General features: G+C 41.2%; 2 protein-coding genes across 3 annotated transcripts; both read left to right on the plus strand.

Annotated features, from left to right (window-relative positions):
• The first annotated feature begins 788 nt into the window (after positions 1–788).
• LOC133956845 (olfactory receptor 14I1) lies at positions 789–1,955 on the plus strand. The gene has a single exon (XM_062392188.1). The coding sequence runs from the start codon at positions 789–791 to the stop codon at positions 1,953–1,955; it is 1,167 nt and encodes a 388-aa protein (XP_062248172.1).
• Positions 1,956–8,462: 6,507 nt separating this feature from the next.
• si:rp71-17i16.5 (phosphatidylinositol 4,5-bisphosphate 3-kinase catalytic subunit gamma isoform) lies at positions 8,463–21,284 on the plus strand. Of its 2 annotated transcripts, XM_062392741.1 has the most exons (13): positions 8,463–8,514; positions 8,697–8,913; positions 10,792–11,939; positions 12,150–12,813; positions 13,412–13,477; positions 14,069–14,294; positions 14,581–14,675; positions 15,314–15,457; positions 15,589–15,679; positions 18,390–18,520; positions 18,778–18,889; positions 19,108–19,265; positions 20,077–21,284. In XM_062392741.1, the coding sequence occupies exons 2-13, from the start codon at positions 8,734–8,736 to the stop codon at positions 20,332–20,334; spliced, it is 3,273 nt and encodes a 1,090-aa protein (XP_062248725.1). In that variant the 5' UTR covers positions 8,463–8,514; positions 8,697–8,733; the 3' UTR covers positions 20,335–21,284. The 2 variants fall into 2 exon arrangements, with proteins under 2 accessions (XP_062248725.1, XP_062248724.1); XM_062392740.1 differs by having other exon boundaries at positions 8,477–8,913.
• Positions 21,285–22,899: the final 1,615 nt, after the last annotated feature.

Consider the following 22,899-nt stretch of genomic DNA (forward strand, 5'->3'; position numbering starts at 1 on the left):
AATATAACAATGAAGGAGTCTCATTGAAAATTCAATTAGAAAATTCACCCTCCAAAAAGCAAACACAACATAGCAATACCAAAATAAAGGTACAATTGACTTTGTGTAAAACAAAGACGACATTTATCTGACTCTAAAACACCACAAATATTTAACGTTTTCTTTGTTTGTAAAAATTATGGAGGATTTTTATCTGAAAGGATCTCATAGATGTATACTAAGTAAAACTGTTTATCTTAATTCTATTTAACCAGCGTGTGTTTGTATAGATCATTGCACAATTACACAACGGTACACAACTTTTATCTTTATATTGCACATTTAAAACAGCCTAATATTTTATGCAGTAGGCTATTTCCATTTTGTATCATATTAAATGTCGATTGTTATTATCTTTATTTTCTATCTCTGCAGAGGATCAAAAACGTATCATCACTGATGAGGAACAAAAGTGAAGGACAACATATTGAACTTTGTACGTTATGTCTCCAACAAGCAGAGTGAAATACTCCTCAGCTGAACGGTGTTTAGCATCAGTCGTACAGAGGGTGTGGTGCGTAAAAGCGCTTCATGGAGCAATACTTCCACGTACTCACTACTCAACCAAACACCTGGAGGCTGCGCTCACAATGTAGAGGTTGTCACAAAGTGTACGGGGAGGGGGGGCTGCCAGGTCAGAGTGGATGGAGAAGCTGGAGGCCACTGACCAGAGGCGCGCACAACGCTTATGCCTAGGAGGAGGATGATAAGACGAGCGCAGACTATTTTCCATCAAACTTATATATGTGATGACCAGCACGGAGGCACACAACCTCACCGAGCAGTGCGACTTGTTCAACGAGGAAAACCGAACTGAGCCGCGCGTAACCGGCCAGCTGGACTTGGCTGGCTGCCTCTTTCTGTCCATAATGCCCAACGGAGACGCGATTCCAGCGCTGATATGCATCTTAGTGCTGCTGACCATCCTCTCGTTTCTGGGTAACGGGGTCGCTCTGTTCGGGATCGGGCGGTCCGAGGACCTCTCCTGGGAGCCGCGCTGTGCTTTCCTCAAGAACCTGATACTGAGCGACCTCATGCAGACTGTCAGCATCAGCCCGGCGGTCATCCACTCGTTAGTTCAGCGCCGGACGATGGAGTTCAGCACCTGGTGTTACGTGCAGTACTTCACAGGAACCGCCAGCATTTTCTCCAGCCTCGTCACTATCACCTGCATGGCGCTGGAGCGCTACTTGTACGTGTGCCACGCCATCCACTACCTGGTCATCGTCACTGAGGTGCGTCTGCGGCACACCATGAGCCTCATCTGGGTCTTCTCCATCTCCATCAGCACCGTCAACATGGTGCTGCTGCACACGGGCCAAGGGCCCAAGATCGAACGGGCCACCAAGGGGCTTCTGTGCGAGCCGGACGTGGTGGAGCAGCACATGGGATTCCCCCGCGCCTCAGCGGTTTTTCGCAAACTCGTGGGCTCCTGCACTGTGCTAGTGTGCCTGTTCGTCTACGCCTTCTCTTACTTTAGGATGTACCGGGATGCGCGCAACGCGGTAATTCCGTTCAACACGGTCAACACCAGGGCGCGTAAAACCGTGCTGTTCCACTGCGGCATGCTGTTCCTGCAACTGCTGCCGCTGCTCATAAAGATCACCTCGGACGCGGTGTGGGAGGTGGAGGGCACCGTAGCTATGGTGGCGCTGTCCTCTCAAGACCAGGGCGCCAGCAGCACGATGTTGACCCCCTCGACCACGGCGGCCAGGCTCCACATGTCCCTGCTGGTCCTGCTCATCGTGCCGCCTTGCATCAACCCGCTGGTGTACGTGCTGAAGACCGCGGAGCTCAGGCGGGCGCTGCTGAGACCGTTCCGGCAGTGGATGCGGAAGAGGGGAGTGGGTGTGCCCGAAGTGGAGGGGATGAGGTTCAGAGAAGTTGTACATCAAAACCGAGTTCAGGCGGACTAGCGTGAGTTCAGTTAATGTGTTTTTAAGAACAAACATATATAAGGCAGGACGCAAGGAGAAAAAAAAATCTTTTCTAATTATTTTCTAATTATTCATCCTGTTTTGATAAATGTGAGACAATCATAATAATCTATTTGTGTTTTGGATTTGATTTCAAATCAGTGTCCAGCAATCTACATGACAAATTGAAAACGTTTCTTTTAAATATTTTTTAAATCAAAACCTGAACCCCTGCTACTACCCCATGATCTCTAAACCCTCTTCAGCTGTAAGCATCAGGAGGTTCATCCCATGCTCTCTCAGGCAGATCCTCTCAACCCCAAATAGGATCTGACATCTTCAGGTGTCTCCACAGATTATCTGTGTCCCTGTGCAATCAGCAGAGGGGACAGGTTCGACATTGGGGGGGGGGGGGGGGGGGGGGGGGGAACCACAGCACCACTGCAGACTGTGCTTCACTGAACTGCTGCTTCAGTCTTAGCTCTCTGCACCCTCACCTCTGACCAGTCTGCTATAGCCCCTCAGAGGCCTCTACTACTAACGAGTCCACAGGCCCAGGATATGTTCCCAAGATCCAACTGAACTTAACCTAACAAACACAGTCAGGCTAAACTGTCACTTAGTTAACCCAGGTTTTCATCATCAAGATCTGAGTACACATGAAGGGGGCGGTGCTTACTGTGTATGAACAATCACAGACATGGAGAAGTTTGACTGGCAGCAGAGCCTCACGTTTAACAACCAGAATCAAAAAAAATATGAGGAGAACAAACACATCATCTTGACTAAAATAATCACAGTTGCGTTTGTGCATCATGACTGAGCACATTTGGTAACTTGCGACTGGATGCGCATCTGGAAACAGGGAGAGATTGATATGTAGTGGGTGTTTTAGCGGCGGAGATTTTAACCAACCAGACATTGCTTTAAACTTCTCCTATTCTTCCCGTTAAGGAGAGTGGGCGCGTCACTTTGGTGAGGTCTGACTGAGAGAGAGAGAGGGAGGGATGGGGGCTGTCACAAGCAGAATCAGTAAACCATCTATCCCTCAGTCCAAATCAATGCTTAATTTCACAGGATAAACCTAATTAAAGGAAAAAAGTATTAAACCATTTCTGGTTATCCCCTAACTAACACTCCCAGTACATTAATATCAGTTATTTAAGCCAAGAACTGTAGACCGATGCAGACAGTCCATGTTACTGTGAGCCAATACTCCAATACTACTGTCAGGTTGGCTATGTTCTGCTCCAGCAGCTGACAAAGGTTTATCATTCCCTCTGATGAGGATCTATATGTTTCATGAAGACACTCATCAGTGTAGGTCTATTCTGTGGGTCTCTGAAGACCCTTGTCCTCCTCAGAGAATATATTTGCAGTGTTTTGTATTCTTTTGTGTGTATTTGCAGTGTTTTGTATTTTGTTGTGTTGTGTGCATTTGCAATTTCTTTTGAATTTGGTTCTGTTGTGTGTTTTTGCAGTGTTTTTTATTCTGTTCTGCTGCATGCATTTGCAGTGTTTTGTATTTTGTTGTGTTGTTGGTATTTGCAATGTGTTTTTGTATTCGGTTATGTTTTGTATATTTGGATTGGGTTCATTGTCAAACATGATGCTGTGTGTTTTGTGTATTTTCATGTTGTGCTGGACTCTCAGGGCCCCCGTACCAGATGGATTATGTGCTTATGACACTGGAAACAGTTTGCACTTTTGTATTATTATGTTGTTTTAGGTTTGTGTATCAATGCTTTAATCTATGCCTTAAAATGTTAACATATATATAAATATATGCACAAGTTTTACATATAAGTTATGAGATCATATACTGAGCAGGGAGAACTTCTTGAATCATATCATCATACCTTCAGCCTCTTCGGCAGCGGATGTAAAGAATGACTGCTAAAATCCTTCAAACTGAAAAAGATTAATGATATTTTGCGTACTGAAGCTTTTTTTTTATCACAATGAGTTCGATAAGAAAATCAATACCCTCTGACCAGTATGTTAAACTCAGAGCAAGGCCCAGGAAGTCTTAAGCTTAGTTTAGCAAAGAGACTTGAAACCGGGGGAAGCAGCTAGCCTGCCAGTGTCTTATCAAAAACCAGTAGTGATTTATCCATCTTCACATTATTTTCATGTGAACCATTCAGTCACCATTTTTTTTCATAATTTGTTTTGTTCTTGTCATATAAAGTATATATTAAATGGTGAATAAGCAATGTATTTTTTATTGAGGAGATGTATTTTTCTGAGCTTTGCACTGTGAATAAAGGTGTCAATCAATCACTGTACAGTTCAGTAGTATCAGCTGAGCGACTTCAATCTGTCTCACCAACATCCTCAAACATGTCCAGACCTGTGGTCGTGTACTTAAGCATATAAGAGACGGGTATCAGAAAAATAATTCAGAGAAGGAATTATTTTATTTCCTTTTGTATTTTGAGAACTTTATAGAATTGTTGAGTGACTGACAGTAAATTTACAGTGCATCCGGAAAGTATTCACAGCGCTTCACTTTTTCCACATTTTTTTATGTTACAGCCTTATTCCAAAATGGATTAAATTCATTTGTTTCCTCAAAATTCTACACACAATACCCCATAAAGACAAAGTGAAAAACGTTTTTTTAGACATTTTTGAACATTTTGTAAAAACAAAAAAAATTACCATGTACATAAGTATTCACAGCTTTCTCCATGACACTCAACATTTAGCTCAGGTGCATCCTGTATCCAATGATCATCCTTGAGATGTTTCTTCAACTTGATTGTAGTCCACCTGTGGTAGATTCAGTGGATTGGACATGATTTGGAAAGGCACACACCGTCTATATAAGGTCCCACTGTGGAAATTGCGATGCAACACAAGGGGCAACTTCCATCAAGTTGGACACACAAATTGTGCTCCGTTTATTAGCATCAAAACAATAACAAACAAGATGGCTTTTAACATCCCAGCATGTCCTCGGGTCTCAGACGTCACCACGTTCCCATCATGCCTTGGGATCCTGACGTCATCACGTCACCCGGCATGCCCCGGGGTCGACGTCATCGCCCTCGTAGGAGACTGACGCCGACTCTGCCTGTACTGAGCGCGAGGGTGGATTATGTCAGTCCCCTATTCACTACACAACTCCCCCCAGAATTCACCATAACAACAAAAAAAACATCACCGGAGAGGTGGTCGCAGTAACCGGCCAAAACGGCTGTGTGGATAGTGAATGCTAGAGCACAAACCATGTCATGAAGTCCAAGGAACTGTCTGTAGACCTCGCAGACAGGATTGTATTGAGGCCATTTTTGCAAAAAGTGGGGTATTGTGTGTAGACTTTTGAGAAAAAAATGACTTGAATCCATTTTAGAATAAGGCTGAAACATAACAAAATGTGGAAAAAGTGAAGCGCTTCTTTCCGGATGCACTGTATGTGAACTGCCAAGGTTCCATCTTTACAAGCTTGTGCTGTTTCTCCTTCACAACAGTTTTCAACACAGTCTCGTCAAAGTCTTATTACTGATCCCCACACTGTGTTATGTACTAAAAGAATTTCCATGTAACTGAAACTGATTCTTAAGTACACTTTTACCACTTCACCTATACTTCAACAAAAGGTATTTTGTTGAAGTAGTGGAATGCACTTACTTTAGTATTTTGATAATCTTTCAAATGCAAACTGAAAGAAAATATTCCTAATTTAGTTTCTTTCCTTTCCCTCCTGTTCTTTTTCAAAAGCGAAATCCTTTCTTTGGTCAACTTAGGAGGACAATTCCATCTTCACTGAATGATATCGAACTCATCAGGATTTCTGAAAAAAGTCAAACCTAAAGTTTAAATTGTTTTTTTTTTCGCAAATTTGCATTACTTCAGGTAGGAATTATTTTGTAATACTCACATTGCAATGAGTTTGTTGGTCATTGCCTATAGATTTGAAGTACTAGATATAACTAAGCTGTCATCACAGAGTATCTCTGTATTTATTTACATTTAAAAATCAAAGCATTTGTTTTTATCACTCAGAAACAGCAGGGGGAGGCATGTAGACAAAAACTGTTTACTTCTATGATTGCCTTTAAGTGCTGGACCCAGGTAGCCTGGATGCCAGACAAATTTAGCCCCGCCCACAACATTTTAGGTCGGGAAGTTCACATTCTGACTAGAATTGTGAGTCTGACAACGTCTGGCTAGGACCCAGGTGCAACACACCAAAACACAGCGGGTTTGAAGGGTCTACTTTTCCCCAAAAGGCCACTGGGTAAGATGAGGAGGGAAGTGTCAGGTCCAGGGCTGATAGTGGATAAGGAGGGATGAGCAGAGGGAAAAGGCTGTTTGTCATGGCAAAGAACTGGGTGGTGAGGTGGTGACTGACAGGAAAAACATAAGGCAAACCAGACAGTGTTTTAGAAATAAATCAATCGCAGAAGGAAACTGAAAAACTTGAATACACCACCACTGTAGGTGAGCAGAGGATCATGGGGAAGAGCGGATGAAAGGCTGGGAGTTAAATACACTGCAGGGTTAATGTATATGGAAAGCTGCTGTGGGCAAGGGGGAGAAGGAGGACGAGGAGGAGGAGGAAAGGGGCATGGCTGAAAAACAATTAACCACGCCTCCTCTACTTTTATATATCCGTCTGAAAAGGAAAATTAAGTGAATTGTTGCTGAATGTTGTTTTTGGTCTTTGCAAATAGAAACAACAAACATGTTTATTTGCATACGGAGCAGGGGAGGGACCACCGATAACGAGTGGTTATTGAATAGAAAAACACAATGTGTGTTTTCATTAGTCAAAGTGGCATCTGGAAGATGAGAAAGTAATAATCATACTTTGCACTAATTATGGTCTCTGAACTGTCTCAACCTGTGTTTCTGCATTAACAATAAGTTTATAATCGCAACCTCGAGCCATCTGCCAGAGCATCAGGTAAATGTCCCCTCGAACATCTGTCACTGCTCCTGTTACAGAGAAGAGGAACAAAGTGACAAACAGTACAGAGACCAGGGAGGCTCATCAGGTGAAATACAAAGGGACAGATAATCGTAAATGAGGAACACAAGATCAAAACAGGAATTATAACAATCAGATAAGTAAGTTGGGAAAAGTCAAATAATATATGTTTGTAAACGTAGGTGCGTAAATGAATAGACATGTTCCCAGACTTAAAGGACATTTAGTGAACTGTCGCAGATGCCCCATAAGATGACAATTTAGCCACTGCTGCCATGTTGTGACTGCTGGCGGAGATAATCTGCGGGACCTATTTCCAAGTCATTTTAACATTCACTGACACACTCACTTTCATAAACAGATGTTTGAATGAAAAAGGGAAATAAATCAATTAAACAACAGAGGGATGGAGAAAGAAAGAAAGCAGATTGGTGGCATGACAGGGAAAACAACACCAGGGTGTGAGGATCTTAATGAAGACCCTCACACCTTCTTCTGAATTCAGATTTGTGTCTGTGAATTTTACCGGCTCTGATATTTACTGGCTCTGTTATTGCTTTATTTAATAATTTAGTTATGTACCGGCAACTGTCCTTGATATAGTATCATGAACTGAGCCCAGGTGTGCAGTTTGTGTGCCTTCCTCTACCCCACCACATACTGGAATGTTTCATTAGCAAAGGTAACTCTGGCAGCAACCTCACTGCATAAATATAAAAAAGTATTGTGAATAATTGTAAAAACAACATAGGATCAAATATAAATACAATATATAAATACAAAAGAAAGCTGTTAAAAAGAAAAAGAAAATCCTGATAGAGTTAAAAAATAAGTAATTATTTGATTTGATAAAAGGCCGTGGCAAACAGGAAAGTCTTAATTCATTTAAAATAACATGCAGCAGACCTGAATAGAATAACATTGAATAACAAAGTGCTGCGAGGAGATGCACTGTATGAATGTATGTGTGAATTGGTGAATGTAAAACTGTACTGTAAAGTGCCTTGAGTGGTCATCAAGACTAGAAAAGTGCTTTATAAATACAAAACCATTTACCATTTACCTGCAGAGCTTTTTAATGTATATGCGATCTCGATTGAACCATTGTGAATTGAAAGTCAATCCACATTCCACCCTACAGTGCCTTCAAAGATGAATGAGCCAGACAAACAGAACAGGTTTGGGGCACTCCTGCAGCACTTTGAATACAGTCCCATTTTAATCTGTTTGAATTAAAGTACACAGAAGTTCTCATTTTACTTCTCTTTATCATCATTTTTGAGGACATAACTAGACTTGACTTGTAAACCAGGGGAAATAGATTTGACTGGGTATTGTATTTTATTTATAGCAGAACTACCTATTTACCCTGGCCTTTTACAGTGAAAATGTCATGACAGGTTAGACGTGCTCTAATTAACAACAGGAAACTAGGAAGTTAACCCCTTCACAGGATCAGTAGATGCCTTGTTGGCATTTATTTCTGTGCTGGTGGTTGAGAACAGGTATCAAAGAATGAGGAAGTCTCTAGCAGTCACAAAAACAACACGCTGTTTCACACAGTCACACGGGTGCAGGCTCACACAGACTACACCGTAACGCAGCACACATCATCTTAAGGTTTGTTTGGTTTGTAGTTGATTTGCTTTGTTCACTATATCTGCAACACCATATCAACAACCTGTGAATCATTCTGCAGGGTTAGATCTAAAAACCTTATAGATACATATTTAAATATACGTCTTCAACCTCAAGTTTTCCTCTCTTGTAATATCAATGGATTTCGGATTGTTCGAGAAAAGGTCTGACAGTCCGTCTGCTGTGGAGCCTCAATCTGAGATGTCGACTCAGAGCTGCTCTGAGAACAACCTGAAGTTTTTCTGTGAGTTGAAGCCTGGTCCTGGTCCACCACCGGACGGTGATGAGGGCTACAATGCTGACATGGATTGCGAGCCAGTGTCAGTCATCCTCCATGCACAGTGTAGCATCTACCAGCTGAGGCTACGCATCTGTATGCAGGTAGGCCCACACATATTTGATGGTCTATAAACAAAAAAACATGTTTTTATGAAGGTTGTATTCATGTTTTTTAATATATGCAGATTCATAGCTGGTCATTGTATAAAGTACATTCCAGCTTATTTTATAGATAAAAACATGACAACCTGAATATTGAAGATATCATCATTTTCTTTAGATGGTGGCATTAGTGCTGTTTGGGAATAAAGACTAAAGAATACAGGTTGAGGAAAAGTTTAAATCCCAATGACTCAACTGAACTGCTTACTTTCTACTATCACCATGGGATGCACTTTACTTTGTCTGCACAGGTCCTGACAACTATTTACATTACATTACATTCATTTTCATTTAACTTTTATCCAAAGCGAAATACAATAAGTATTTAATTTAATAGTTCTCTTTGGCACATATTTATCACATTTATAGGAATACATGTAATTACCTATTATTCAACAGCATCAGTAGATTTAAAAAAAAAAGGCAGCAAAATGTATATCTGCAGACTTTGGTGAAAAAGATGTATGAGGCCACAGGTGTGGATGTGAGTGTAAAGTGTTTTCTGTCTCTATATGTTGGCGCTGTGATACCCAGGTTACCTGTCCAGTGTGTACCATGCCTGTTTTCAGCTAGGGCTGGCTCCAGCTCCCCCCACAATCTTAAACGATAATTCAATTCCATTCAATTTTATTTGTATAGTGCCAAATCTCATCATAGATAAAGATTAAGATATAGTATCCTTACCTTGCAATATTATAGAGAAACCCAACAGTTCCCTCAACGAGACTGTGGATAAGTGGTATAGATAATGAATGAGTGGATAGATAGATCGATGTGTCAAAATTAATTTTGTCCAATATAATACTTCTAAAATAAATTAAAGCCATAACCAGAGTCTCACGCCGGGTTCACACCGGATGCGTAAGCGAGGCATAAGCGAGGCGTAAGCGCTAATCCCTAGCGCACCGGCGCTTGGCGGTTCACACCGGGTGCGGTAGCGCCGCCGAAGCGCCGCTGTTATCAGCTTGCAGTAAAAACAGCTTTAATAATTTTTTTCAAGCATATCCTTACTTGTTGCTCCAAAATTAACTATAACAGCGTCCCAACATGTGTCCTTTTTAGTCTTGTCTTTATACAACATGTTCCGAGGATCATACAACTCACTGTACTTCTCCACTTCAATTATTAATTTAATGTCATTCATGTTGACGAACTTCTCAGCTGTTGGCTCCGTTAAATGTTGGGTGTCGAGGGTAAATTACGTATTCTCCAGTCAAGCCTATGTGGAGAATACGTAGCCCCCCCTTCTCTCTCTTTTTTATCTTTATCACTGCTTGTGTGGCTGTAGTGGATGGGCAGAGGGGGACATATAATAAAAGTGGTAAAATTAAAACTCCTGGACAACAGAAGGTGAATACAAAGCATGGGATGCATATTTGATCATTTAAATCATACAAAATATGTCGTCAATATCGTTTAAAATAATTTTTCAGTGTGTTTCCTGTCGCGATACGCTAGCGTCAAGCGGTAAATATAGACTCGATGCCGAAATGATCGCTGTACTGCGCGAGGCAGCCGTGGCGCAACGCTACGCTTCAGCCTCCGGTGTGTTCAGGACAACGATTTAACATGGGAGTGGATTGGAGCCAGAGGATTGGCGCTGCGCTTACGCCTTGCTTCGGCGTCACTTTCGCGTCCGGTGTGAACCCGGCGTCAGATCTAGCAGTACTTCTCCACCTTAATGCTATGCTACACTATCTTTATCCTATTTACAGTTTATTATTCAACCTCACAGTGCTGCTAACATGACTGTAAACCCTTTCTCTTGTTCAAACACATTGTCAAACTAAAACATCAACATTATCTCTTTTCCTATAGGCCGAGGAAAAAAACTGTCATCCAGATCCACTTGCTATACTTGACCCAGAGAGATACACTCTGCTATATGCCAGGGGGGATGAATGGTACGAGGCCTACGATGACTGTCAGGTTATCAGGACATTGGACATTCCATGGTTGCGTGAAGACACTGGGCACCTCTCTGCACATATAGTGGTAAAACCTGTGGTGGCAGTTGATTCAGAGGAGAAGAAGAAACAGCAGCAGAGTCTGGCCTACCTGATTGGACACAACCTGGAGAAAGACACGTCTGACCGGCTTGGTGAGCTCACATTCACCCGCAGGAAACTGGCATCTCCGAGGAGACAAGAGCTAAGAAATCGAGATGATAAGTTGTATGCCACCGAGCCTTGGGTAACTTGTGCCCCCATTCCGAGTGACCTGCAGGAGCGACTAAACAGGAAGATTCCTATCACCCTGCATTACATGAGCAAGATCAGCTTCAGCATTCAGGTGGATTTTAGTGCAACCCCAGATGTTCTTCTTGAAGTTCTCAGAAGGGTGTTGGCAGACCAGGGGCTTCATGCTGATACTTTTGATAGACTGGTATTAAAAGTCTCAGGCAGGGAGGAGTATTTATCAGGTCATTACCATCTCAGCGATTTCCTCTGGGTTCGACATTGCTTGAGGACCAATCAAGACCTTCACCTCTCTGTGGTGCCTGACTCACAGCTTGTCGAGGAGACCGTCCGTATTGTGGACTGGCCACTCGTTGATGGTTTCAGTGGCCAGTTCAGCTCCCATGATGATCTTTGCCTTGAAGGGAAGGATCTGGATGACATCTTCATGATATCCTTGTGGGACTGTAACAGAAAACTCAGGGTCAAGTTGCTGGGCTTTGACATCCCAAAACTTCCAATCAAATCCCCCCAGGTTGTTTATGTCGAAGCTTCTATTCTCTATGGCAACAAGGTCCTCTCTTCAGTCTCGTCTGTTCCCAAGGCCTTCGCAGATGAAGTACTGTGGAATGAATGGCTCCATTTTGATATTCTCCTCAGGGATCTGCCACGTGGAGCTAAGCTGGCTTTCACCATTAATGCAAGTGGTGGTGACATCTCCCCAATAACCAAAGACTCAGGGGAGACGAGGCTGCTCTACTTTGTTAATCTTCTCCTCATAGATCACAGGTCAGTCTATTTTAGTATCAATAATGGCCTTGTGACATATCAGCAGTGTCTTGCTAGTTTCAAATGTCAAGAAAGAAAAACAGGGTAACAATTTTCCCAGTAGGCCGTGGGAGCAATTTGTATATGAAATTGTCCCTATTTAAATTTCAGATTCAACTAAAATTATGACTAGAAAAGACCCTAACCCACCAAACTTGTTCATCCCTGCAGGTCCCTCCTCAGCCAGGGCTCTTACACCCTGCACATGTGGTCCTACCCTGGCCAGGAAGAAGAGGCCATCACCTACCAGGCAGACAAACTGTCCTCTGCTACTAACCCAGACGTTGCAGATTCCATGGCTATCAGCTTCCTTCTAGACCGCTACAGCTTCCCTGTGGTTCTGCCAAATAGCCTTGGTTCACCTGTATGTTCTGGGAGTCCTAACTCCCCCTTCTCCTCTCCTATATCAACAGCCTCCTCTCTCAAAATGTCTCCCTCACCCCTCTCACCCTCTCCCACTATAACCAGCACATACTCTTCCTCTCAACATTTGAAACCTCCTGAGGGCCCATCAGGTGACACAATGGCTCTCAGATCCCCACCCACAGTTGTCAGAACCCAAAGGCCTTGCCTAAAAAAGTTCCGGGAGGAGAGCATCCGCTACGCGTCCAACCTACCCCTCTTCCTGCGCAATGTTGATTGGATGAACCGCAATGTGGTTGAGGATGTTCACTGGCTACTGGGAAACTGGGATACTGATGAGCTTGATATCACACTGGCCCTGGAGCTGTTAAGCATTGAATTTGCTGATGAGAGAGTCAGGAGACTTGCTGTCCAGAGACTGGAGAGCCTGTCCAATAATGATGTATTGATGTATCTGCTACAGCTGGTGCAGGTATGTGTCAAAGAAAACTTGTCATAAGTGTTCACTGTTGATCTGAAAATATAAAAAATAAAAAAGCCTCAAGTTTGAAAATAACTGAATATAACAAAATATATGAAAGCATTTTCTATTGGAGGCTTATGTAAATATTATGCATTCAAGTGCTAAAACCCACAGCCTTTGCATCAAAACTTTGCATAGTTATATATCCAAATTTAAAAACTCATCTTGAAAAAGTTTGTCAAGCAGATTCAACACCTGCAATTCTAAGAATTTATTAATTTTTTCCAAAAAAGTGTATCTTTCATTTCTGGAGAGATAAGCAAATGTGGACTAGTTGTTCCTGTCTGCCAACCAATGCTTTTACCAGCTGAATACTGACAACGGCCATGTTTTATCAGCTGTCCCTACTCAGTGTTTGCTTGGGATGTGGTAGTCTTTTATGGTAAATTTATTTATGCATCGCTTACAAAATAAAAAAATGGATCCTTAATTTCTCAGGGAGAAGATTCAATGGAAACCTTTAGTCTCTGTCTGTAATAAAGAAGGATTCCAATGTGTGTAGATATAGAGACTGTAACAGTTTTTTTTGTCCTGTAAATTCATACAGACCCTTAAAGTAGAGCCTTACCACGACAGCTTCCTTGCTCGGTATCTCATCCAAAGAGCTTTGCGGGTGAGTTATGCAGCATTAGTACGTACAGCATCGTTTGATGTTAAGACTAAGAGGCAAGTGATCATTTTGCCATATTTGTTGGTATTTATTAATTTCTTTTAAAAAGAAAAAGCCACAACACCATATTTTTATTTTAATGCATTGTATCTCTGAAAAACGACTAATCCGAATACATTTCATGTTTACTGACAGGTTATTGACACAGTTACCAGACTGAAATGCACAGAACATCTTTGAGATCAGTTCTAGGATAAAAGACATGCACTTAACGCAAAGTCCAAAACTAAGAAGTGTGTCTATTGGATTTATTATTTTGTAGATGTTTGCTTGTGCACTTTCACTTAATCAAAACTCACGACCATGGTCTCAGCAGGTCGAGGGGCAGGTGTCTGTGAAATACAGGATTTAATTTTAACAGTAAATATTTAATCATTATAGTTCCTGACCTCTGCTACTCCTCTTGTGTCAAATTCAGGATCTTATTATCACTGACTGACTTCACGTATAAGTTGTCTGGGAGGTTCACACAATAGTGAGACACTTTAGTCTAATTGCAGTATAAAGTGGACTCATTCACATCTTTCATTGCAGAGCAAGAGAATCGGCCACTTCTTCTTCTGGTACGTCCGCAGCGAGGTGGCTGGGTGTCCTTACTTCCGCCAGCGCATGTCTGTGATTCTGGAGGCTTACCTGCTGGGCTGTGGCCAGGCCATGCTCGACAGCTTCGCCCAGCAGGTCCAAGTTGTGGAGGCTCTGCAGGAGGTCGCTTTAACGATAAAGAGACTTTACCCTGACAAGACTGACCTCCCTCCTACAGGTTGGACACAACCAAGAAATACATCCTTATGCATTCATATAATGTATTCATACATTCACCATTCTTTTTACATCTTTTGTGAATAAACCTGTGGTCACACCAATTGTCTAGCAACTTGCTTGCCAGTTCCTGTTAATATATTGATTTCATTGTTGTGTCACATATATTTTATTTGCTGTGGCAAGTACTCCTGTCTGAAATAAACTGGATAGATCAGATTAAATCTTTTAGTTAATTTCATTTAAAAAATGTGCGTGTCTTTTGTTTCTTTTTGTTGTTGTTTTAGCTCCCATCAAGCTCCAAGAGCTTCTCAGAAACTGTAATCTGCCAAATGAATTCCTGTTGCCCTTTGACCCTCGCATCAAAGCTGGAATGATCCTGGTAAGCTTAGTCAATACTGTTTTTGTGTGTGTGCAAATAAGGTGCATTTGATTATTATGGTAATCTTATTTTTTTATATTATGCTTTTAGCAAGTTTAGTTTTGCGTAAGTCTCACACTGACCATAAACTTGAAATAATACTCAAACTAAATTACAACAGAAAGTAGATACTGAAAAGTTTAAAAAAGTGAAACGTACTTTATATTGCAAATGTCTTAATTTCCAAATAGCACAATACCTTTTCGAGTATTTATCATATGGTGTTTTGGGGGCGTAACTTTGACGAGAGGGCCGATTGGTGGGAGTCGGGTTTATCTGTTGCATTTTTTCTAAGTTTAGCCATCTCTTGCTAGCTTTTCCACGATTACCAAACGTAGCCAAGTATTGGTCTGAGTCAAATAAACAAACAAGCAAACAAACAGATTATCTGGTGTTTGTAGTGATTGTTGCTTATGTGGTCAAGTTTTCAGGGGCTTCAAGTCAAGGGAAAGACAAAGGCATAGTTATCTTTTGACAGAATCAGTTGGCAGAGAGTTGTGTGGAGCTTATCAGTAGTGGAAATAAGTTGATTTCAAGACATTTCAAAGTTATTTGAATTAGCAAAAAAGATCAGTTCTCTTTCTATCCAACCTCTCCAGCTGGATAAATGCAAAGTGATGGCCTCAAAGAAGAAGCCTCTGTGGCTGGAGTTCTCTCCCATGCCGTCGCCGACCTCTGCTACACCTGTCGGAATAATCTTCAAACAGGGCGACGACCTCAGACAAGACATGCTCGTCATTAAGGTGAGGGAGGTTGTTTTTTTTGCCACAATTACTCAATGGATTTTTGAGTAATGTTACTCTGGTTGTTGTGTGGTGTTGATGAATGTATTTTATCTTTGGGTGATGTGATACATGTGCATCTTCCTGTTTAGACATTGATGGTGATGGACTCTATCTGGCAGGAGAAATCTCTGGACCTTAACCTTGTTCCATATGGCTGCATCTCCACAGGACACAACATAGGTATCAACATCAGTGTGGTTTAGAATTACCTCTCTCTAACATTTTGTAAATTCTTTTATTTATTTTGATTTTTTTAATACATGCTGTTTGGTTCTATTTTCTGCAGTTGTCCTCTGAACCATACCGAACTGGGGGTGAAGTGTTTATGTTGTGCAATAGTAGAAGTAGAATTGACGTTGGCTAATTATTAATAATCATGAAATATGATTATTAAAATAACAATTATTTCTTAAAAATAATCAAAAATGATAAAGCTATTAATTAAGAATGGTAAAACAATTAGAAATGATACGGTTACCCATTAATAATAGTTAAAATAATTAATGAAAACAATACAATTATCAATTAATAATAATACAATCTGTAATCATTGCTTATTGTCGCGGGGCACCACCCTGGTTACAGGGACCAACAATTCAATCTATAGATATCAGTCTCAATGATGTAAGTTATAATAATAATCTCAATATTTAATATTAATGATTATATAATAAACAATGAAGGGTTTTAAGTTCGAGCACAGGCTATAGTAATCCAGCTGTATTCACATACATATGCACAAATAATCACAGAAATACAAATACTTTAATTACAAAAGTATTTATTAAAAAGGGGAAATAAAGTTAATGTTATTTCAATGATTCTTCATTTAACAAACTCCAATATTTCAATGATGGTAACAGCAGCAGCAGCACTTATCACAATTGTTACACATGTGATACGGGATATCTATGTGTGTGTGGTCGTGTGTCTGCCTGTCTGTGTGTGTGTAAGAAAGAGAAAGGGGAGTGGCTATGGCGTAAGTCTGGCCGAATTCAAGTTGATGTTACATTCACGTGCTTTCAAGATGGAGGTTGCCTAGTGAAGCCACGTTGCGAAAAGCGAAATGGCTGCCGGTCACTGTACTTAAACAAAGGGGATCTTTCAAGACGAAGAGATTTCTTATCTCGTGGTTTTGGCGCCGAATGGCATCGAGATGTATAAAGGCTCTTTAAGTCTAGATTTCTCCATGTAACATGAAATGTATAAATGTAGGTCGGGACGTGTGCAAAAATAGGTTCAGGAGAAAAAAAAGAGAGAGAGAGAAGGAGAGAGAGAGAGAGAGAGAGAGAGCGAGAGAGCGAGCGAGAGAAAGAAATCAGGAAAGCTCTCAAAACATCGTCAGCGACAAACTTCCAGCGAAGCAGGCAGTCTAGTTACGTGAGATTTATCTTTTAACAGTTGTAAATCTCCGCACAATATCTCTGACGGTAACACGTAAAAAGGATGCGCCGATTTGTTACCGCGCGCTTCTCAAAAACACAGTAGACAAAGGAACCGGATGTGACGTCTCGCCCCGCCGTGTAGTACGGCTAAAAATAGATCAGCGATCTACAAACAAACATACAATCAAACAAATGACACGCTAAGTATTTAAACTAGTCTCTGCCCAGACAATAAAGCCTCTTACTGTGACCTCCGCGGTGTTGCTTGCGCGTGGGGCGTGGATTTCCGGAAGTCCAGTGAATCGCTCAGGATGCGTGCTCGGACGGCGGATTCCTGGAAAACAAATCAGTGTCCTGGCCTCTTAAGCAGTGCTCCGGTGGGTCTCGTGGTTGCAACGGAGGTCAGCGCTGGGCCGAATAGAGCGAACTTCTCTTGCTCTTGGAACGGAATTCTGCTTCGTCTCTTCTCTGACGGGATACTGCTTCGTCTCTTCTGCAGGGAATGAACAGCGGTAACGCCGCTGTGGATTTGGAAAGAAAGTCTCTGAGCTCAGCCAGCGAGCGAGTTCCTGTGCACGGCCTTTTCAAGTTAAAAACAAAAATAGTCTCTATCAAAGTAAGATCAAACTTAAGATAAAAGACAATGAAAGAAATGAAAGAAAATAACTCTGGTTGCCCCCTTTAGCAACTAAATCATCTGGAAAGACCCGGAGGGGTCTGTTGACGTCTTCAGAGCAGGGAAAAATGGCAGCGATTATTGATGTCTCAGTGGTTTTATTCTACCTGAGAGGTCCTGCCTCCTTGAGGTGCTGGTCATGGGATGATGCTGGCTTTTAGCCAATTGAGTGTCAGAGGTCAAAGGAGAGTGGGAGCGGCCAGGAGCAGAGCAGGGGTTTCTGGGGAAACCCCAGGGATTAAGTTACCACCAGAAGATACAATCTCCATGCTTGATCTGAGAGGGACTTTAGCTGGCTTCATCTTGGCTCAAAGGCCTCACTTTTATGACCCATTGTGTGATCCCACCACATGGTCAGTTCAGCATGGACTCTTGCCCAACATTTAAGTCTACAAATCACTTTTGTAGTTTCAGGGGTAATCAGTGTTGCAGCCAACTCCAATCAAATTTAAGTAACTGGTGATCAATGCTTCCGACGTGAATAAAACTAAAGAGAAAAAACTAAACATGCCCCCATCATTTACACCATGTTTTGGTCATCTAATATCCTCCTCTGAAGCTGCCTTTATGTTCGTTAGAATGAACTGTAGACAAGCTCTAGCCCAAGGGTGAGTGTAAGCATCACTTCATCCCCTACCATTGTTACTTTCGGTGGCGTACTTTTAGGCTTAAAAGTAAATTTCGAGTCGAATTTGAATGTTGGGTCTTGCAGGCATTTGGTTGATACCACACAAGCAGTACGGAGGCGTGTTTTTTAATGTTTGAAGAAGGAGTCTGACGCCACAGCTCCCACTATCTCCCTTTTTTTAATCAATTTTCTATTCTACAGGTATGATTGAGATAGTGAGGAATGCAGCGACCATTGCTGCAGTGCAGAGGAGCCACAGAGGAACAGCTGGAGCTTTCAGAAATGATGCTCTGTTTGACTGGCTCAAGTCCAAGTGTCCACTCCAGGAAATTGTAAGTCATATGAAAATATGGACACAATTCAGAACCAGGTTTTATACAAGACTTTGACCCAGATTTACTGGTATTCTAAGTTTGCAACCTCTTATTTGAGAGGTGTTGGCCAGTTAACATGCTGGGTCATATTGGTGTGGCCAGATCATATTTATTACATTAGATGAAACACATTTATTGTTTAATATAGTGTGTGAATGCTCTTGATCTGTCATATTCCAAAATCATCGGACTTCTGTAATTCCATTTCACCACAGCACTACGAGACTGTGGAGAGGTTTGTGAAGTCTTGCGCTGGTTACTGTGTTGCCACTTATGTAATGGGTATCGGAGATCGACACAATGACAACATCATGATCACAGACCAAGGTACGCCTCACACATCCCTGTTCACATCACACTGGCTGTTGATTGAACTCATTAGCAGGCAAAAATGTGCATTCATGCAAATGCAAAGTTTATCTTTCAGTCCTTCACTTGTTCAAATGACACTACGAGTGAATGACAAACAAAAATGAACAAATGAAACTGAATTAAGAAGATGAATGTAGATGAAGAGTATGAACCTTCATGTTGTTTTTCATCAGGGAACTTGTTTCATATCGACTTCGGTCACATCCTGGGTAACAGGAAGCACTTCCTCGGTATGACCAGGGAGCGTGTACCATTTGTCCTCACACCTGACTTCCTGTATGTCATGGGCAGAGTCAAAGGTCGCAACAGCCTATATTTCCAACGGTTCATGGTAAGAGGACCGTTTTTGAGTGTGTAGGTGTGATTCTGTGTGTAGTTGTTATATGCATTCATATAATTTATTAATCCATTTTAACAAGTCTTTTCCTGAAAACAGCAGTGAACTGTAGTTTAATTTTAGAAAACATTATAGTGGGACTATTTTCAGAAGTGGATTAATACTTATTTGGTGTTTCCAGCAACATATGTAACTGACTCAGTATATTGTGTTCATGGTATTGAACATCTCAGCCAGTGCAGTGGAGGGCCTTATTATTTTCAACAGGCTTTGGATACACAGACAATACTTGTTAGTTGGATAAATGGCTAGTTGGCTAGTCTTTCAATGGGGGTTTGTTCACAAATATAAAAAAAGAGAAAATAAGCATCCATAAATAAAAGAAGTAGGCTCCAAGATGGGTGTCAACTTCCTTTTATGGAACATCAGCAAATTATGAAATGTGATGCTTAGATGGTGAATTCTTTGACTTTGATGAAGTGTGATTATCAGATAGAGATTATTTTTCAGAAATCCCAAACCCATATTTTTTACTCTATTTATTTAAGTACCATGACTATCATTATAATATTGTCTATTTTTGCCTTTATTTAACAAATTAGCAAAAAAATGTCTTGCCCCCAAACATACACTTGTTCAGTGAGCTTTCAAGAAGATCCACTGTGCATGTGTACTGGCATTTTATGTATTCAAAATTAAAACCGCATAATTATGATTTCTTGCATCCTATTATATTTTCTCTTTATTTCCTCAATCTTTGACTTTTTTCTCTCTTTTTCTTCCCCACTCCATTTACCACCATTAGGACACTTGCACACAAGCCTACCTCTCCCTGCGCTCCCACTCTCGTCTGCTGGTCACTCTTTTCTCCCTCATGCTGCTGACCGGCATCCCAGAGCTGAGTGCTGCAGAGGACATGCGCTACCTGCGTGAGGCGCTCCAGGATGAACAGGGTGAGGCGGAGGCCAAGGAGCATTTCCTCCAGCAGATCTCTGAGTGTGAGAAGCTGGGCTGGACCGTGCAGGCCAACTGGTGGATCCACATGGTGGCAGGCATCAAATGATTGATTTGTTCTGCTGTGGTTCAGCTCTGGAGGAGGTGAAATGCATGTTTGAATGTCTACATATAACAATGACTTTTTCAATTTTTTCATTGATGTATAAATTGTATTTGTGTAGCAAGTTTAGGCTGCTTCTATATGCATTTATCTGGAGAAAGCTGTGTAGCAACCAATGATATAATAACCAAAGATAACATGTCTGCCAATAACGTAATAATTTTTCAGTTTTCAATGTAATAGCATTTCTAAAGCAATAACATAATAACTTTTTGCCCATAATTTAATAATTGATTACATTTGTATTATGATATTTTAAAGAGGAAATAGCGGTGGTTAGTGTCATGGAAGTTGCACATGAATAGCAGAAAAAACTGGGCAGTGCAAAGGGGGGTACAAGGTGTGATCAGATGCCTGAACAGATGATCATATAAATTTCTAACATGCATAAAATGTCTTCAGACGCTCGCACAGATGAAGCACAATCAAGAGTGGATTCCCCTAAATCAGCACCTTCTCCCTCACTACGTCTGTTTGAAATGAAAAACATTACAGAAGTTGGAAATGTAGTTTTGGGCTGGAAGAAATTGCACAGCAAGAAAGATAAAGAAGCAGATGAAAAGAGTGACTCAAACGTATTTGGTCACACAGAATAGGATCAGGGCAGTGTGTTACTCCCTTGTTAGCATTGTTATTAAACAAACTTCTTCTTTTTTGACCAAAACACTAGCCTAGACCTGGTCCAGAGGAGCCTATGCAACGTACAGTGTGAGTAGTCAGGTCGTGTCAGACAATCGGTCCAAAAGCGTGAGCACATAAGAGGATTTACTACAACAACGGGAAAGAATAATCATGGTCAATGTTGCAGGTTGAGTTGCTATGTCTACCCCGGCAACCCTTTACAATTTCTTCTGACTCTCAGATAAAGCAATTATAATAAAAAAGTTGTATTATTCTGTGTGAGTCATTTTCCGTCTTTCAAATTGTCTCCAGTCTCCATGTTGCTATTTTCACATTACCCAGGCAACAGACTGGCACAAAACAAGTTAACACAACATGTGTATGTCTTATTAACACTCAGAGCTGATGATTGCCATTTACACGTGAAGATATTCGAAAATGTAAGCATTTATTTGGATTCATGTTTCCAGTCAATTGGCAAGTGTGATTCTGGTATTCTCTCTCTTTTTTTAACGTCTGGATCTCTTACGCTGCTAAACTCTCTACTCTCTGGTTTGGTGTTGAAGTTTATCAGAGGAGAGTGAAACTAACAAAGTTACAGGCTCTAAAACTAAAATGTTAAGCAAAAAGATACTGTGTCTTTGGGTTACCCGAGTATATTAAGTAGGTAAGTATTACCTAGCAAGACAGAATTGTAGGGAAAACCAAAATTCAGAAACAGGTCTAGGTGCTGTGCTAAATCTTGGTCTGCAGTTTGAAGTGAGTGTTGCAAAAGACGACTCAGATCCCATCTACTGACAGCCTGACCACTTCATGCCTGTAGAGGGCATTCATGAGGAGGTCATACATTGGAGTGAATGGAGCTAAACAACTAAAAATAATCATTTAAAACTAAAACATCCACATTTTAATATAATTTTGGTCAACATAGTATTGATCATATGTTTAGATTAGAAATGGAAACATATTTATGTCCCTACGTTATTCTTGTAGAGGAGGGGTGGGGATTTTGCCCATACCGCACTAGTATTCTGTTAAGGGCAGAACTGATTGGGACTAGACATTGATGGCACCCTGAGTCTGAGGTCAGTTCATAAAATTGAGTGATCATCTAAAGCAGTGAGTCTCAACCTCGGGTGGGGATTAGTATGCAACAGTCTGGTGGAAAACCAATCATCTCAAAGGCGACCAAGAGGAAATTTAAAACTGGTTAATGTAGCAGCTGCTTACTTGTTCATGCTGGGGTTAATAATTATATTACACAGTCACACTGAAAAAGGCTGTGGGGACACCAAAATGGCAAGTTATGTAAAGTGTCTGGTATGTGACATCACGTTTTTTAAAACATTTTGGGGATAAATCTGAGAAGTGTTAGCCTTTAACATGAAACTAGCAGCAGCCAGGGAGGCAAACTGGCAGGAGGCATGTGCCTCCTGCCAGTTTCCTGTCTTCAGTTACTTATTAAACCCACTTGAGTTCTATCAATGGTTACATAAAGTGTTTGGTATTTACAATGGGTTCTTTCCACACACATTCCACATTTTTCCACAGAGTTCATTGGTGATCTGTCCAGCAGTCTTTGAATAATTCTGCTTACTGATGAATAGACAAAAAAAACAAGAAGAAACTAGAAGGGATCCCAGAGAGCATAATGTAGCTCTCTAAATAAAAGGCAGACCAACAAATTAAAACTTAACCTTCTTTGCCATTGCATTGAGCAATCCTCACCAGTGAATACACTGCACATGGCTGCTTAAATTATACATGGCTAACATGACATGAAGGTTGATGACATACGTGCGAATGTCATCAGGAGCTTTCACACATTTCACACTGAACTGAAGAACTGGCTGACATATGAATGAATGATCAGGAGAAGATATTATGTGA

This window comes from Platichthys flesus, chromosome 7, assembly GCF_949316205.1.
Source record: "Platichthys flesus chromosome 7, fPlaFle2.1, whole genome shotgun sequence".
Taxonomy (NCBI): Eukaryota; Metazoa; Chordata; class Actinopteri; order Pleuronectiformes; family Pleuronectidae; genus Platichthys; species Platichthys flesus.

What these genes read in the sequence shown, in the direction of transcription:
- LOC133956845 (XM_062392188.1), top strand. Translation starts at nt 789, where the DNA reads ATGACCAGCACGGAGGCACACAACCTCACCGAGCAGTGCGACTTGTTC.
- si:rp71-17i16.5 (XM_062392740.1), top strand. Translation starts at nt 8,671, where the DNA reads ATGGATTTCGGATTGTTCGAGAAAAGGTCTGACAGTCCGTCTGCTGTG. An exon ending in CATCATGATCACAGACCAAG is followed by an intron (nt 18,890 to 19,107) that starts GTACGCCTCACA and finishes GTTTTTCATCAG; the next exon opens with GGAACTTGTTTCATATCGAC. An exon ending in TATATTTCCAACGGTTCATG is followed by an intron (nt 19,266 to 20,076) that starts GTAAGAGGACCG and finishes TACCACCATTAG; the next exon opens with GACACTTGCACACAAGCCTA.